The sequence below is a fragment of the Heterocephalus glaber genome, unplaced genomic scaffold, assembly GCF_053883595.1.
Source record: "Heterocephalus glaber isolate CG9 unplaced genomic scaffold, H.glaber_assembly_v1.0 deba00001571, whole genome shotgun sequence".
Classification (NCBI taxonomy): Eukaryota; Metazoa; Chordata; class Mammalia; order Rodentia; family Bathyergidae; genus Heterocephalus; species Heterocephalus glaber.
This window is the reverse complement of record NW_028258356.1, coordinates 11,237,767-11,256,184: the sequence shown is the minus strand read 5'-3', so window position 1 is coordinate 11,256,184 and position 18,418 is coordinate 11,237,767. Positions and strand designations below refer to the sequence as shown.

Sequence of the window (18,418 nt, the reverse complement as noted above, 5' to 3'; positions counted from 1 at the left end):
GACCTTTGCACATATAACCTTTGCACATCCTCCCATATACTTTAAATCACCTCTAGGTTACTTATAATACCTAATACATCATACATGTTACATAAATTGCTGTTGCACTATATTGTTTAAAGGAAATTATAAGGTTAAAAGTGTCTTAGCATAGATACAATGTTTTTCAAAAATATTTTCAGTCTGCAACGACTTGAATTCATAGATGTGGAACCCACAGATACAGAGGGCTTTACTGTCTTGCAATAGCCTGTGGACTCAGCCATTTTAGGATGAAGGCTGTGACCTGTCTACCACACCCATCCCCTAGTGAGTATATGGACAGTGCTTACCATAGGTAACACTCAATTAAATCTTGCCAAATATAAATATCTAAACTAGAACTTTTAAAAATCATAATCACAGGAGTAATACTAAGTTCAGCAAGCCTCATTGTGAGTGAGTTTATTAAACACATTCCTGAGGCAAATTGCATGTGAGAGAGGGAAATCAAAGTACGAGGACAGGAATGCCTCCTCCAGAGCCTGGCCAAAACACAAAAATAGCAATGGAGTCCCCAGAAGAAATCTTGATTACATTAATATCTCACTACAGCCAGTCCCATCACTGAAAATTTGAGTGGCATTTGGTAAAACCTAGTTCTGGACAAAAATGTAAGGAAAACCCTACACGTCCATATAAACTGAAACAGAGAAAGATGTGGGAAAATGTGGTATACTAAGACCATCAATAGCTCTTTAATGAAACAAAATAAGTGCCTGCTGGATTTTCTAACCATTGAATAGTCTAGTACTAGATGGTGGGATCAGTGTGCCAAGATGTAAATTATAGGATGCTAATTTTACTGTCTGAAACTGTAACAACACCTGAAAACGTGGGTACAGCTTACCTGGTGGGGTTAACGCTGGCTCTGTAGGACTTACAGTTATGCCTACAAAAAAATAAAGAATGCATTTCTGTAATTTAGTTCATATATGGCTTTTACCACTTGGAAAAGGCTTTAGAAAAGAAAAAACGAGGGATGTGAGAGGTAAGAGTTACATAATTTAGAAAGTAATTAAGAGCAATGACAAAACCTACATAAGAGATACTGAAGAAAATTCTGAGATTATTGTCCGTCTAAAATTTTTGTTTATAGCTACTTGTTTCACAGAAAAAAAATCTGTTTTTCACTTTTCAGAGTAAATTAACCAATATTCACACTTACAGTCTCCTGGATAAACACATTTAAAGGTGATCTCATCAAGGATCATATTTTTAGGGCAGTAGGGCAAGCATCCTTCAACCCTTTATGTGGAAAAAGAAATCAAATAAAAAAGTGTGAAATACAAAGAAACAAAAATAAAGAAATATTCACTGAATATATACAGCTATGATATATTCTTCCTAAAATTCTTGTATGCCCTGGTTAAGTACTAAGGAGCACTGCATTTACTACCACAACACTCCATCACACTTCAACTTATGAAATCACAGCCAGTGATTGATAAAGAGGTATCATTAACATTAAGGCAGAGTTGAACACAGAAAATTCAAAATACACATTTATGTTTGGGGCACATGAAATCTATAGCCTATAAATTGGTGGAAGTGGAGAGAAATAATTTTTTGAAATTTTTAATCTATATTAGTTGCATTGTCACTTTTTGCTTCTGTATTCCCCCATATCCAAGTGGGTTGACATGATCTTGATGATCCTTGCATTGAAGATGTAAGACAAAAATAGCATCTTCAGGGGCTTTCCTTGCTCTTTATTAAATCCTAATCTCCACGAAAAGAGTGGAGATCTCTAGGTGGAAGGGATAGAAGCAGGACATTGCTGCCCTTCTTCGAGAACAGAGAGGAAGAGGGGCAAAGGCCACAGTCTTTAAGAGTATTAAGGTGTAGCCCAATTTCTGGCAGTAGCCTGGAAGCAGTTGTGTGTACAGGAGTAGGGTGAAGCTCAATGTGGTTTCAAGTCCCAGGATGTTGGACCTTGGTAAGGATCCCCCTCCTTGTCTGTACAAAAGAAATTAAGTGAGGGTCTCAAATTTCAAAAGGCATGGGCTTGGGAATTGTGGACTAAAAACAGGAGAGACCACCAGGAATACTATTCTTCTAAAGGGCTGAAGTCAAATTAAAACTGAGATTACATTTTCCTCCTGTCCAAATGAAGCTTAGAATCCAATCCTGATTTAAAGAAAGTAAATGTAATCTTTCGTGTATAACCAAGTCTATTAGATTCATAGAGAATTAATATATAGCTATAAAAAAGCTTTCACTTTCTTATCTGCATCTCTAATACATTATCAGGTTCTAGCATATTTTAATATTTTAAAAATATTTCCAATTTCTTCATCTGTTAATAAAGACTTTAGATGAAAACGCTCAAAGCCTCTTTCTATTCAGAAGGCAAAGTAATTTGACACTAGGGGTCAGCCTCACCAGCAGAGGGCACTGTTCATGGAAGCAAATCCCGGCAACATTAACCAAGAAAAGCTCTGCTCTCTTACTGAATGAGATCTGGTAAGACCCACTTATCTCTTGGATACGTCCTTCACAATCAATTTTTAAAACATAAACATTTAACCTATCTGTTAAATTGCTTATTTCACAAAATTAACTTTTGAATAATTGTAACAGATATATAACCTTATTCTACTCTAAACTTTGTCAAGCAGAAAAAAGTAAAAATTAAAGTTACTAGATTGCTGAAAAGACCACAGCCAGTCAGGTATCATTAAATGAAGTCACCATCCATTTTTATGCAACTCAGTTATTTTTAAATTATTTGTGCCAGTGCAAACCACAGCCACCTTAAAATATTTTCCAAAAACCATTAATTCATTTCTTTAAAAGGCTAGTCACATATAACAGTTCCCTCTTTTTTTGTCATACAGCCAATAATCTACTCCACTTTTAACAGACAAATATAGTGTCTCATACAGAATTGTTCTTATAATAGGTGTATAATAAGAGTAACTGTATTTACATATGTGCTTTATGGTATGATACTTGGCATAAAACAAGCCCTCATTTTCACTAGATATTTTTATTTTCAGCACTTGCTTTGAGCGAGAACTGAAATCACGTAAAGCAAAGATGGTGAATCTGCTGGGTTCATAGAAGAGAGGCACAGGGCATGTGAAAGCCCCAACTCAGTGCCTGAGTCCCCACTCAGGGCCCTAAGTACAGTGAAATTACTGCAACCATGAGGCATCTCCTCACGGCAGAAGAAGACAGGGGATAGGACTGAGGGTAAAAAGGAGAACAGCTTCACTGGGGTGACGTTTCATGCTGAGTCTTCTGGGCATCCTAACCCTACCACAGCTACAGCCAAGAAACTGGAACCATCATAGAGTGGGGTACAGTCACCTCAAAGACTACTTGTGCCACAAAAAATAATAAGCTAACCAAATGCCACTTCAAAGTAAAGCTCCATTTTCTCCACATTGATGGCTGGATGCATTCCCACCTTCCCCTGTGCCCTTCCCAGCAACTGTCCTCACTATGGGGCCACTGTGGTATGGCCTCCTCTTGATGGCTACCAGAAGAGGCAGGAGATAGATCTGTGAATGGGAGCGGTCTAAGTAAATGATGAACACTTCTTTTTTTAAAAAAAAATGCTTTTTTATTTTTAAGAAAATGAACAGGAATACGTCCTTCCTTCTGTTCCTACAGCACTTACACAGCAAGGCACAGTGGTTCAAATCTTGGCTACCCTGCTGAGAAACTCTGGGCAATGGTGTAACTTCTCTGAGCCTCCCTTGGTTGATTTTCTCCTCAAAAATAAGAATAATTAGATTTTCCATTTGACAGCACTGAGCACAGTTTGTGTCACGGTGCAGCTAGTGTGCTCATTATGGCTACTTCTCTAATCATCATTCCTTTGTATTGTCATTATCTGCTTTTGTTTGTCTCCTTTCTAAAGAATGTGAGTTCCCACAGACTGGCTGGGTCCTATTCAGATGTCCAGGGCATTTTGTAATGGCAGTGTTTGCCATGGAGTAGACAGACTTAGGTCTCTAATGTAACATGACTCCTTTAAAAATATTTCCTCTTACTTTTGATCTGTTTTCCTGTTCTCTATAGTAAACTAACGCCTTTTTAAAAAGATAGGAAAAAGCTGTTGTCATTTTTCCTCTTCCTGCTCTCCAGGTAACTAAATCCAAAGAACAATTTCAATACTAAGTTTAATACTGTCAAAACCAAATTCCTCACTTTTCTTCCAAAATATTCCAACATTGCCCTTCTCGCTGTAAATGCCAGCACAGTCTTCTGTTAAATTAAATTATTCCAAATTGCTGATATTTTACCAGTTTTGATTAGAAAAGTGGCAACTGCACCCAATTAATGCTGAAGACAAACTTAAGTCCTTAATTCTTCATTCTCTCCTCACTCATTACATCCATCAGCACAGCCTCCGGCCCTAAGTGTAAAAGACATCAAGGACCTGATCATTTCCCACAACCTTCAAGGCTGTCAACCTCGTAGACTCCTTCTGTTGTCTATGTAACTGACCATTCTGCCCTTGTCCTACCCTTCCCCTACGGTCCATTTTCAATACAACAGCCAAAGTAAACTCTATAGTAGGTCTTGTCACTTTGTTCAAAGTACATCTGGGCTTCCTGTCTTACTCAAAGCAAAAGACAAGGTCCTTACAAAAGGTTACAAGCTCTTACCTGATGTACCCATCACTATGATTCTCTCATCTTATCTCCTACTTCTCTCAATTCATTTTCCTCCAACAAATAACCTGCTTGTTAATCCTCAAATACACCAAACACATTCGCTCCCCAGGACATCTGCACTGTTCTCAGGTCAAAAGATATCCCCAAATATTCACACAACTAGTTGCCTCACTTCTTTGAGGTCTCTGACTAGACATCACCTTGCCAGTGTGTTTTTCTCTGACCACCAATCTTAACTAGCACACACACACACACACACACAAACACACACACGGAATTTCCCTATCTCTTTTATTTTAGTTTTCTCCATCACACATATTGCCATGTAACAATATGTTGCTTTATATATTTACATTTTTGTTTATATTCTGCTTCAACCCTGTGATGGTTAAGCTTATCAACTTGATTGGGTTGGAAGCTGCCTAAGGATTATTAAGGCACACTTTGGGATGTGCCTGTGTGGGTCATGTAAGCATGACTTTGAGGCCCCTTCTTCTTTGGTGTTTTTCCTCTGTGCTCTGCTTCCCAGATACCATGAACTAGGTAAGCAACTTTGCTCTGTCACAATGTTTCTGCCTTGGAGCTACCATACCATGGACTGAATCTTCTGAAACCATAAGCTACATCTCTTCCTTTATGTTTAAAATAATACATTCCCCGGACATTCTACAGTTATTATAAAAACAGAAAGTGGGACGGGGAAGCTAGGTCAGCAAAGGTCATTTGGAAGCCTGTCTTCTTGTGTAGTGCTCTTGGGAAAAGGAGTCACTGACATGCCACTGAAACATCACATAGTGTGATAATTTACTGAAATTTACTTAAAGATGAACTTTACAAACCTCTATTTCTTCTCTATTCTAGAACTCTGTGCTATTAGAACCAGACCTAGCAGATGTTAATTATTGCATCCCAGCAATGGGAAAGTTGACCAATACAAACCCCAAAATGTGTAGTCTTCGGGAAGGGAAGTACCTTATTATGTTCATCATTGTATCTATAGCAGCAAGAAGAATACCTAACACATAATAGATCCTCAACAACTATGTGCTGATTAAAATAAAATAAATTCATGAATTCATGAACAGTACTACATACCAAACACAAATTTTTCTTGAGAATGGCTGCTTCAAATCTAACACAAAATTCACTGAAAACATAATCTGTTAATACTGGAGTTTGCTCATCTATTGATAAGCATTACTTACGGTGGAAGAAATGTACATGCTAGTGCTTCAGGGTCACTACATGTTTTAAAACAGGGAGTGGCACAAGGTTCATATTTCCATTCACACATTCTCCTGTAAGGCACTGCTGCCTGGATTTCTGGGGGAAAAAATGTTTAGATTTTGCACATCTTTAAGGTACAACTTGAAATCTAATAATTTAAGATATAAACATTTAGTTTTAGCCTCTCCTTGACCATGGTACTACGGAAAAATACAAAGCTATGGAATGAAAATATTGCAATTCTTTGGTGACTAAAACATTTCTTGATCAGGTTAAATATGTAAATGTAAATCTATCTTCCAAAGATTTTAAAAAGTAAGGGATTATAAGAGGATAAGGGAAATTTTACATCTTCTCTATGTTTAATAAGCAAGTTTTCACTAATTTTCATATTATAATAGTAACAAACACATGTTTGGAACTGTATTTTTTTTGCAATTTTTGTGTTTTTATCTATTGTTCTATGTTATCCTTCCTACAGTTCTATTGAGTATGTATTATTTCCAACCTAAAAATAAAGAAATTGAGAATTAAAGCAAGCAAATAACTTACCAACCTCAAACAACTAGAAAAATGGCAAGACCAAATATGTTTCAAAATTGCAAATCTAGAGAGAATGTTCCATGGTTGTTCTTTTGCAAAGGACTTGTACATTATAAGTATTGTTTGAATACAAAAGAATAAATGAATGGATTTGAATAATGCTTCCTTGCAACTATAAAATTTTTCCTAATTGAAGATTTTTCCCTTGCTAACTCTTCTAAAACTCTGATCTTCCCACATCACAGAGAAATCCTTCTATAGTAGTTCAAAATCATCTCTGATCAAGAGAACTCCATAAGGGAAAAATTTTTAGGACACAAGTGTGTTTCTTGGACTTTGGATCCAGAGTTCAATTCCAAAGTATGGTTAGGAAAATAAGACTTTTTGGAAATCATCAATTCATCTAAAGATTGGAGGAATTGCTACTCTTGAGTTATTAGGTTAATGGATGTTGAAAGAGAATTGGTTCCAAAAGTAGAATAGAGCCCTAGAATTTCTTGTTGAGAAGCAAAGATTGGTGTCTGAGATTCTATGGTGCCACCAATCCATTTTGAAATACAAGTCGGGCTACTAGGTCTGGAACTAATAGCACAGACTTCTACAGTAGAGAAGAAATAGAGGCTTGTAAAGTTCAACTTTATTCCAGTAAATTATCACACTATGTGATGTTACAGCGGCATGTCAGTGACTCCTTTTCCCAAGAGCACTACACAAGAAGACAGGCCTCCAGATGACCTTGGCCGACCTAGCTTTCCCCCTCCCACTTTCTGTTCTTATAATAAGTGTAGAATGTCCAGAGAATGTATTATCTTGAAATAAAGAAGGAACATTCTGGAACAGCCCAGGCTCTGCCTTCCTTCCTTCTAAAAGAGGATGTCCTGGACAATTTGTGCTCAACAATGCCAGTGGCATCTGTAGTAGAAAATCCATAGAGGAGTGCTCTCTGCTAAAGTGCAATATGGCACATGCACAGACAAGACTCCATCTGCCCTGGGCAGATTTCCCAAGCTTTGGGGCATTGGCTCACCAGGGATTCTAGACTTCTGCTGATTCTTGCAAAGCTGCTCTGCCTGACTGGCTTATTATGTCTTATCAGATTAGACCTAAGTATACCAGTTTTAGAAGTATTAGGACTGCCTTCTTCCCCCACCCCCCTTTTTTTTTTTACCAGTTTTTGTGGAACTGTGTCAGCAGGGTTTTTGAAAAATTCCTGCATGACTTAGAGTGTCTGCAAACAGGGATTCTATTCAATAAGTAAACTTTTGCAGCTCAGTTCAGATTTTTTTAAATGCAACAACAAGAAAAGTTTACTGATAAGTATGCACAACAGAAAAGGCCAGTGGTTCGAGTTCTTAAACTGCTTTAGGAGTGTTAGTTAAGATAAAGCAATTCAGGAGACTGATGTCAGAAATCAAGTTCTTAGATTCTGGAAGTAGAGGATGACTTTTAAACATTGCATTAAAAAGTGAAGTTAGTTTTTTGAATCTCAGGAAATTCAGTAACTATAGAAATCAAAGTCTCTCTAGAAATAAGATCAGGCTTCTGCTGCTGAACTAGGGAAACTTTTCAGATATCAGTGAAACCAGAAAACCTTGAATTCAAAAACAGACAAATATATTATCTTTATCACTAAGAATCAGATTATTGATAAGTTGCCTTCTAGGAAAGAAAAAGTAGATACACTCCAAGTCATAGTTTGGTTCTTATTCCAAAGTTCAGACAGTCTTGGTGATAGTAATTGAGATAATAATTATAAACAAAATTATTTAGGGTTCTTTTAATCAATTGAAATCAACTTAATATCATAGGCAGAGTGAAATAGGTATTATTGCTCCTATTTTACAAATGAGTGAACCAAGGGGTAAAGGGGAAGAAACTTTCTAAAGATCATAAAGCTCTACCTGCTCATATACACTAAAAAACGTTTTAACACTAAAAATTGAAAAATATTTTCATAATATGTTACCTAATTGTTCTCTTTTAAGAGATCTCAGGAAACATACCTTCTATGTTGAAACTACTTGATTGTTTGAATTCCTCAGAATCATCATATTTTGATGCTTTGACACTAGAATCTGTGAATATGATGAAAAAGCCTTTCTTGCTGTATAGCTCAAATGCACTGTAACCAGAAATCCAGAGGCTCTGATGGTGGAAAAATGTAGCTCTCCGATGAAAGGCTGAATTTGCCTGCCACAGTTTCAAGCTAAGAGTGTCATTGTCGTGGACATACAGAAAGTAGTTTGGTCTTTCAGCAGATTCCAGAGAAACAAGTGCCAGTGCTATGAAACATAAAGCAGAATTTTGACAAGTCCTTGGAATCTCAGGAGAAGGCAGATCATCAACATTGGCATTATAAAATGCATTTATAAAGTTGAAAACAGTGCTTCACAATTGCTATCCATCATTAAAGTGAATCTCTGAGATTTCAGAAATGAATTATGAGACTTCTAAAAGGAAACATAGTAATTTAAAGGCAGCGGGTAGCAATATCTCCACAATCATTGGGGTTTGGTTAGTTCTATGTTTTAAATAATTTCATATGTCCTTAGAGAAAAAATTAAATATCAGTGAGGACTCTGGGATGTACAGCTTCATACGAGGAACTGAATGATTAATTTCACATCTGTATTTGTAAGCTTTAACATTTTCAAATGCACAAAATCTACAAACAGCTTAACTGGATGATAGAAAAGAATGAGAAAGTCAAGAAATGGATCCATTTAGGCATGTAAGTAACACCACTTCAATATCACTAGTCCCTTAATGAGTGATTGTTCTTGCAAGAAATTTTGCTGCATCAAGAAAAGATTACTTAATATTGTCTATTTCCTGGATGATCAAATGGTTAATGAGAAACTAGGCTTTGCAAAAAAATGGAGAATATCAATCTTTTCTTTGTGTGTTTTGAAATTTTCTCTTATATTTCTAAATTGCATTACTGTATATAAAATCTTTTTAACTGAGATATTGGGTTGGTTTTCTGAAACAAATATTATTTGGATTTTTCTGTTACAAACTTTAGTCATTGTAAATAATAATATGGAGAACTGGATTGAATTCAATATGACTCCAAAGGCATTTATTGTGTCCTAAAACTTGTAAGTCCCTCTGCTAAGCACTGAAAGATGCAAAGAAGAATTAAAGAAAATTTTATATAAAAAGTATCTAGCCAAAAAAAAAAGTATCTAGCCAACACAAATTAAAATTTCAGACTATGATAGATACTTTTAGAACTAAAGGAGTTCTTTTCTACAGGAAAGAAGTAATTTATTCTAACTGGATAATTGGGAGGTTTCTAAGAATAAATGAAAGTTAAGTCAGTTTCATTCATTAAGAATCTTTCCTAAGTTTATACAACATGCTATAGAAGATTGTAAGTCGACTACACAGTAATAATGTTGCCTGACATCAGCTGATTAAAAGACAACACTATTATCGTCAGAATAAGTGCCAGGTAGTCCAGACCTTACTACAAACAAGTAAACAGAGCACCATATTCTAACTCTGAGAATGTGTCTGTGAACCAGGACAGAGAAGCCCCGCTGTCTCCTAAGTATAACAGACTCTGTGATTGTCTACCTCTGATATGGAACCTTCATACATAACTTCCATGATATCAAATCATACTTTTGTCTTTTACTTCAATCTAACATTAAAATCCTTGAACTGTTAGGAATTCGTGGATTGTAAAGTTAAAGTCTATGATGAACACTAGGGGCATTTAAATTGTCCTTTACGTAACACCAAAATCTCAAGCAATTGCAGTTCTAATACAAATATGCCAATAGATAAATAAATGATTTTATACTCAAAAGAGATAGCTGTTTCATGGGCCAGTGTCATAGTTTATATTCTTTAGGGAACTCAGAAAAATGTCATAAACTTAATAAACATTCTTAATAATAAACAATTAATATTTACTGAATGAATAATGGAAAACTGCAACTGGAAAGCTGAATTCTTCAATCGTACTTACATGATGTCTTTTCTTTGAAAAGGCCTGGAGTGATCATAAAATTAAAAACTAAATTTCCATGCATACCACTTCTTGGTAAAGAGAAAATGCTTCTACTCGTCAAATTAGCTCCCAGAACAAGGCCACTCTGCCCATAACTTGCCAACATATATGGTCCTTCTCCAAGTCCTAGTTGAGTACAAGTAAGAGAATTATAAATTATCACGGAACTTTTAAATTTCAATCCATCATTTCAATGAAATAAATTTTAATACCAACCAATATTCTAAAAATATTATACAGTTGAAATGTATCATTAATAAAATAACTAAACTCTTTTCAAAAACAATATAATTTAAAATATAGCATACATATTTAGAATATGTAATTTGGAATATATAACACATACATATAATGAGTAGAAAATACTTGTGTGCATGTACATGTATACATAGTTTATATCTATGTGTATGTAAATTAAGGCTGTACAGATGAATTTAAGATCTAGATCTCTAGATTTCTAGATCTCAAGTTTTTTCAGCTGTAAGAAGTTTATCAAGGTAACCCTGCAGCCCTAACTTTCCAAGATCCTAATCTATCCTTCATAAAAATAAGAGGCTTAGCTGTATCTATGGCCAGGTAAAATGATAATCCTCTAAAAACCATGCCTTCTTAGTTGCATTGTATAAAAAATTTCACAAATATAATATATAATATTTTACTATTTAGAGAATTATTAAATTTCACCAGTGAAGTATGTCTTTAAAAAAGAGAAAATAAGATGAAGCTCAACCAAGAAATATAAGACCTTTTCACTTACACTCTCATTTCTCATGCACTGAAGTGTCTTTGCATAAAGTGGAAAATATTTACTATAGTGAAAATTGGTTAGTCTAGAATCATATGTGAAAGTCAGAGTAATTTTCTGCAAACTTCATCTTATAAAAAGTATATAAATGGAAAATTATTTCATTAGTATTCAAATGATTTTACACATTGCATTTAATGAAAATGAGATTATTTTGACTTCAACTTCTGTGCTATTTAATGTTCTTAACATAACTGAATATTATAAAACCTTGAAGTTTCTTCTGAATCATCAAATATTAAGATACATAATTAGCAGCTGTACACTTTTATAAATATATGTTTATTTTTGAATTGTGGGTTATATTAATATAGAGGTGGTAGGTCATATCATAAAAGATTAATCTTATACTCAGTCTATTTCACTTTCTCAGTTCTCTTATTTTTATCACAAACACAATTGTATCTTCCAAGGCCAACCCAGAAGAGAGAGGGAAAAGGATTCAAACAATATGAGAACAATGATTTTCTCTTTTAAGGACTGAAGACCAGCCTGAGAAAAAGAGAGAGGATAACTGCATCAGAGGAATAAAAAGTCTTCCAGGTAGGAGGAAGTTGAGGACCACAGTCTCCACCATGAGGACCAGGAGAAATGGGAGGGACCCAGAGGGTAATTTATGGTCAAGTGTTCCTTCCAGTAACATCTTTGTTGCCATACAGCAGCTGGGGACACCTTTATACCATGAGAAAAAGCACTTCTTTAAGGACTGAGATACTTTGAGTACAGATGAGGAAAAACTTTGCTAGCCCATCAAGTTGGAGCTCAGCAGAAACAGTGAAGAATTTCTTTACGGGGCTGGCATCCGTGGATCCACCATTTCAGTTACAAATGGATAATATACACAACATTACTCTGTGAGCCAAAATGTACAAAAACCAAAGAAAATTATGCCAAATCTCTTCACCACTTAAGGATTAATTATCTAGGAAGGACAGGGGCAATGACAAAAATGTTCAAGATGTAAATATTTTTCAACTTATGAATATGCATGTTTGCTTAAATATGTAAATACATGGACAAATATATAAAGCATACTGAGTTACGGTACAAAATGAAGAAAACATATACATAATAGCAACTCGAGGACTTGAAGAACCTGCAAAGGTATTCAACACAGAATAGAAGGAAAGAGGAAATGGACAGCTAAGAAAAATCTTCCTTTCTCCTATTGCACATACCCCTCACTACAGGAACCTGAAGTCATAACTTGAGAAATTCATTTGAACAAAATCCTAATGATTTTATATTGACTCCCAGTTAGTTGATATATTGCTTCTGGACTATTTTCATCAGCAATTGAGAAATAAAAGTCATTGAACTTATCATTAATTTTCTGCAGAGAATTGTATAACTTCAGAGTTGACTGAAAGCAATCATTTCCTATAGTGATTCTTCAAACAGAGAAATAAGCACATCCTGTCTAATAAAATCACACTAAACTTTAAAAATTGCCCAACAGTTTTTAGCAGGATAACAAAGTCTTTGCTCATCTACAGCAATAATAGCCATAAAACTTTTCCAATTTAAGTATGAGCCACAGCAGTGAACATGAATATATTATACAGAACCTTTGTGCTAGGGATTGTTGAAATAATCTCAGTGGGAAGCTCTGATTGTCCTATCATTTTTAAAAATTACTTGCTACAGAATCATGACTATTTCTGAGTTTTCTTTAAATAATATTACTATATGAATAACATAGTGTGTCCCATGTAGTAAGTAAAGAAAGGGAGAGATTTCATCTGTAAAAGTATAAAGAAGAAGGTAATGTTACAATAGCTGTGAAATTAGTTAGGAAGAAGTAAATTAAGAATAGTCATTTACGATCCCTGGTACCAAAAAAAAAAAAGAATAGTGATTTAAAATTATTTTCTTTTTATGATTACCATCAACAATCTCCACAAATCTATACTCTCAACCATCTATCTCTACTGAATTACTTTTACAAGCTCTTACCCACCCACCCCCACCTTTACCCCTTATAGTTTTCCCCCTATTGCTTTGATCCTAGAAAATATTCCTCTGCCATTACACAGAGCCTACCAGTGTCTGAGGAAGCCCAAATTCCCTGTTCTCACTCTGATGTTATTGTTACTGCATTATAAATGGAACTAGAAGAACTCTTTAGAGAATTCTGTAACACATTATAAAATTGAACCATCACTAGAAGTGCAGCAGACTTGACAGAAGGCAAAATGTGCCAAGTAGTAAGAAGCAGTGATTCAGTATGCATAGAAAATTCTATGCTGGGTCTAGTGGTCTGCAGAAGGAATGCCAGAAACTACAAAGGCACAGATGGAATCTTTCACAGAGAGCTGTGTGAGACAAGAATGTTTAAGTGAGAAAAGTATTGCAGGGTTTTCTCAAATCAATGTCTGTACGCATCATGGAGAACATGGAATAACAAATGTCTGGTGATCATTCCTACACAAGGACCTGCTAACTATGTTCTAGGCCAGGTGGCAGAGACATAAAGCTCACTGGCTCTGAAGTCAGATTCTTTCTAAGTGCCAGGAGACCACATTTTGACTAAATGACTTGAGCAGTTATTTAATCTCTCTGTGCCTCAATTTCCCCTTCTGAAAAGTATTGATAACAAAATAAAATGGCATATTGAAGTTTAAATTGCATGATTTAAAAAAAAAGTAAACACAGCCCAAACCATTGTTATTATTACTGTTGCTACCATTATTGGGCAATTAATTGAATTTTAGTCATGGGATCCAAAGAAGTAACATAGAACCTCTGTGTGTGTGTGTGTGTGTGTGTGTGTGTGTATATATATATATATCTCCCTCCTTCCCTCCCTTCCTCTCCATTGATATAGAGTCTCCCTCTCTCTCTCTCCCTCTTGGCTTTCTCCTCTCACCCTCTGTGTGTGTGTGTGTGCATGTGCATGTGTGTGTGTGTGTGTGTGTGCATGTGTGTCTGTTTAAAATATTGAACAGGGAACAATTTAAGTTAGATTTTCTTTACACAGGGGCTTTTTTAATATTAAATTTTATTCACCTATCAAATTTCCATAAATGTAACAAAAACCAAAGCTAAAATGATCACTTTCTTTTTAATTCATCATTTCTATTTCTCTGAAGTTACCTAGCCTTCTCAGGCTTCGGTAGACATTTTACACCCAATAGATCTCTCTATGCCATAGACTGATTGCTTGTCCCAGTTTTCCTATAGTTATTGCTCTAACTTAACCATCCATCTTCATGAACTCAGAGTTTGCTCCTTTCACAGTGCACAATTTCCTAGGTCATTTTACTCATCTGAATTAAGTTTTGGTGGCTATCCCTTCATCACTGAATAAATTTGACAAAAAGCAGACTTCTAACCTGCTATCTTTTGGCATTTTCACTGAAGATATAATTCTGTCTTTTCTCTACTGTCTTAGTTTTAGGCAGCCTATTTTCTCAGACTTTTCATGGCAATTCTGGACCCTTAGCGATATCCCAGGGCACCATTATTGTAGTAGGTTTTCACTCTGATATTATGTGTTTATGTTTTCCCATACTGATGGCAAAATTAATTCCTTTTGTTACCATAACATCTGCATTTTGTGTCTTTGATTTCCACAGCATGGTAACATTTTACCTATAGTCACAATACTGTGCAGTAGATACCAGAACTTATTCTTACTATTTAGCTGAAGCTGTGCATTCTTGGCCAACATCTCTTTCATCATTCATTCCCCACTCCCAGCCTCCGGTAACCAGCACTTTACTCTCTACCTCTCAGTTTGACTACTTTAGATTACACATATAAATGAGACCTTATGGTATTAATCTCTCTGCCTGGCTTATTACACTTAGTATAATGTCATCTATCATTATCCATGTTGTCATAAATGACAAGATTTCCTTTTTTGTCAAAGCTAACAGCTAAAAGAACTTTAAATATTCTCACTACAAATAATGACAAATGTGGGGGTGACATATGTGCTAATTAGCCTGATTTTATCATTTTACAATTTATTCCACTATCAAAATATCACATTATATCCCATAGACACTATTATTGTTAATTAAAAATGAAATAAAATTTAAAGGATTAAATATATGCTATTGCTTATTAAAAATAAATTTTAAAAAATTTGACCAATGTCCATGTTATACCTGATGATAAAATGTATATATCTGATGTAAAAAAAAAACTAATTTTACTCATCTACCCATGTTATTCCAAAACTATTTACAGTGTTAAGGATTTTTTTAAGTGCTGAGAATTTAACCTACAAGCTGTTTTATTTTTCATAAGATAAGGTTTAATATGAGTACTTAGAAATTTAGATAGGGTTTCACAAAGTGATAAATCAAGCAATAACTATATTTTGTTCAGAGTACAAATTGTTCAAAAATTTTTAATGTGAAAATACACCTAATAGAATAGTATAGTATGATATCACATACCTTCATTGTAATATTCACAATCAAGAGCTAAAAGGAAAAAAAAGAACAAATATTAAGCTATATATAACAAGCTGACCACTTATTTGAATACATGTAAGATATGGCCATATTTTATCAACAAACACATGAAAGAACAGAGTTTTATAACAGAGTTTTAGAGTTTTAGAACAGAGTGTTATATTATTTAGCAACTTCCTCTGAACAAAAGGAATTCTTTTAGGTGATGTGTCATAATTAATTAAATTTCATAAGATTATTTTAAAGGTATGCTATTATATCCACCAATTTAGAAACATCAACAGAAACTATTCAAATTGTAATCTGCTCTTCAGATGACTACCTACCTACATAAGTAAATAAAATATTTGGAGTCAAATCTAAAAGTTCAAGATTTCTTTTTTTTCTTTTTTTTTTTTGGTACCGGGGATCCAACTCGGGTCCTTGCGCTTGCGCAGCAGGCGGCAAAACCACTGAGCTAAATCCCCGGCTCAAGTTCAATATTTCTTAAACAAATATGATTCTTTTTTTTTTTTTTTTTGGTACTGGGGATCGAACTCAGGTCCTTGCACTTGCTCAGCAGGCGCCAAAACCACTGAGCTAAATCCCCAGCCCAATATGATTCTTATTATCAGAACAGTAAAAGCTCACAGGTGTAAGAAGATTGGAATCAAATAGATTCTCTGAGGATGGCAAACGAGATAATTTATATTTCAAATGCTGCAGAGACAGCAGTTGAACACAATACAAACATTACCACAAATTTTTCATTTTGATAACTACAATTTCTCATTGTCAAAGGAACACAAAATGTAGTCATTTCTGTTTTCATGAGTTCCGTGGAATTAATTAAAAACAACTACTATAAATGTTCTTTTTATTTTTTATTATTAGTATATGTTGTAATACACAATACACAATAATTTCATTCATCTTGGGGACATCACATCTTGATTGTTTTTTATTTCCCCTTCCTTCCCCCACTCCTGTCTTCCCCAGATCCCTTTCCCATCTCCACAAGCTCTACCTCCCTAATTCCTATCATCTCTCTTTTGTTTTGCTCTTTATTTATATTTTGGATATCACCTGTAAGACAAAATATGTTTGATTTATTTCACTTAGCAATATGGTGTCAAGATCCATCCATTTTTTTACAAATGACTCAAATTTAATTACAGAGCTTTTAAAAAGGTGTCTACCTAAAGACATTCAAAGTAGGATACTCACAACAGTGAGTGGACGACCTCCAGTGAATGGCTATCCCCTCCTGACAACACATGTATGCATACGCTGCTATACTGGTGCATAAACACTCACAATCCCCACCAAGATTACAGTTGCACGTATCCTCATGGCAATTTTTGGCAAAAGAAGTAACATCAATCTGAAAGTGAAGTGAAATGTGACATAATTTTAGTACAGACTGACTATGATGAAAACTCAAACTTTTGAAGAAAGCTAACTGGTATGTGTTTCAAATTGGTATCATCAGCTTAACACTACCACCTAGAGAGCTCTCATTATCTCAAATCTGTACTGCAGAAAGGAGAAGGAATAATTAGGCAAATGTCACATCAAAGAGAGAGCAAAACAAGTAATAAGAATAACAAATAAATATAATTTCAACATCTGTAACATAACAGATTACTATTTTGGAAGTTCATTATTTCATTACTGGTACATTCACCAGCACAGAAAGATGAGCATATTCTGCTTCCAACTGTACTTTACACGGTTTTTTAGGCTCTTTTTAGGCAACATTCTAGTAAGTATGAATGACAATAGCAATTTCTTTAAAATTTCACATATTTACTTATTTTATATCAGTATTTTATATTAGTATATTAAGTAGCTGACAAAATTTAAAATACCATTGAAAAAGTGTTATCAAAGAAGCAAGATTTGATGTTATTCATCTGTATTTTATGTATAGAATACTTGATGTACTAATTTTTTTTTCAAGTAACTGCCAGGAGAAGACCTAGCAGGCTCTGTGTTTCAGAATACCAGGTTGGGCACAATAGTTCTTGTCAAGTAACTATGGTCTTTCAGAACACTGAAAAGTCTCAATAGCAACCCTTTTTATAAAGAGGATTCGACAGTCCACTTACATATTTCCAAAGTAGCAGTCCTCAAACTTTTTTCTCCAAATTCCTTTACCCTTTTAAATATTATCAAGATTTCCAAAGAATTTTTGTTTAGGAGATTATCTCTTTTTGAAATGTTTCCCTTATTCAGTTTTTCTTTTTTGGTAATACACGTTTGTAGTGCATAACCATGACATTTCTGTGGTGAGTTGGTGCACGTACATAACAGATTTTCATCCCCTCCTCTCCTTTCCTCCCACCTCCCTCCATCTGTTGGTCCCTTTCCCATTTGCAAAGGATCTATCTCCCTACTTTCTATTACCTATTTTTCAGTTTTTATTTATAGTTAAGTTTTTCATATAAGAGAAATCATGTAATAATTAAGCTTGTGGGGTTTTTTACATTTACTTCTTTACGTTATAATTTATATAATTTATTTTGTACATTATAGTCTCCAGGTGCATCCATTTTCCTACAAATGACTCTAGCTTGTCCTTCTTTATGGCACAATAATACACCATTGTGTATAAATACAATTTTATCAATTCATTTGTTGATGGACATATAGGCCACTTGCAAGATTTAGCTATAAATTGTGCTGCAATAAATATATAAATGTGTATCACTATAATATAATGTCTTTAGATCTTTTGGGGAGA

At 34.7% G+C, this 18,418-nt stretch overlaps 1 protein-coding gene across 1 annotated transcript in view; it reads right to left on the bottom strand.

The window, feature by feature from the left end:
* Positions 1 to 18,418, bottom strand: part of LOC101699433 (otogelin-like protein) — a 147,924-nt gene that overhangs the window by 50,949 nt on the left and 78,557 nt on the right. The window contains exons 28-34 of the mRNA XM_087192482.1: positions 16,900 to 17,056; positions 15,676 to 15,702; positions 10,420 to 10,587; positions 8,444 to 8,722; positions 5,876 to 5,993; positions 1,208 to 1,287; positions 890 to 931 (exon numbers count right to left, since the gene is read on the bottom strand). Coding sequence (XP_087048608.1) covers positions 890 to 931; positions 1,208 to 1,287; positions 5,876 to 5,993; positions 8,444 to 8,722; positions 10,420 to 10,587; positions 15,676 to 15,702; positions 16,900 to 17,056 — 871 coding nt within the window. The remainder of the gene's footprint in view (positions 1 to 889; positions 932 to 1,207; positions 1,288 to 5,875; positions 5,994 to 8,443; positions 8,723 to 10,419; positions 10,588 to 15,675; positions 15,703 to 16,899; positions 17,057 to 18,418) is intronic.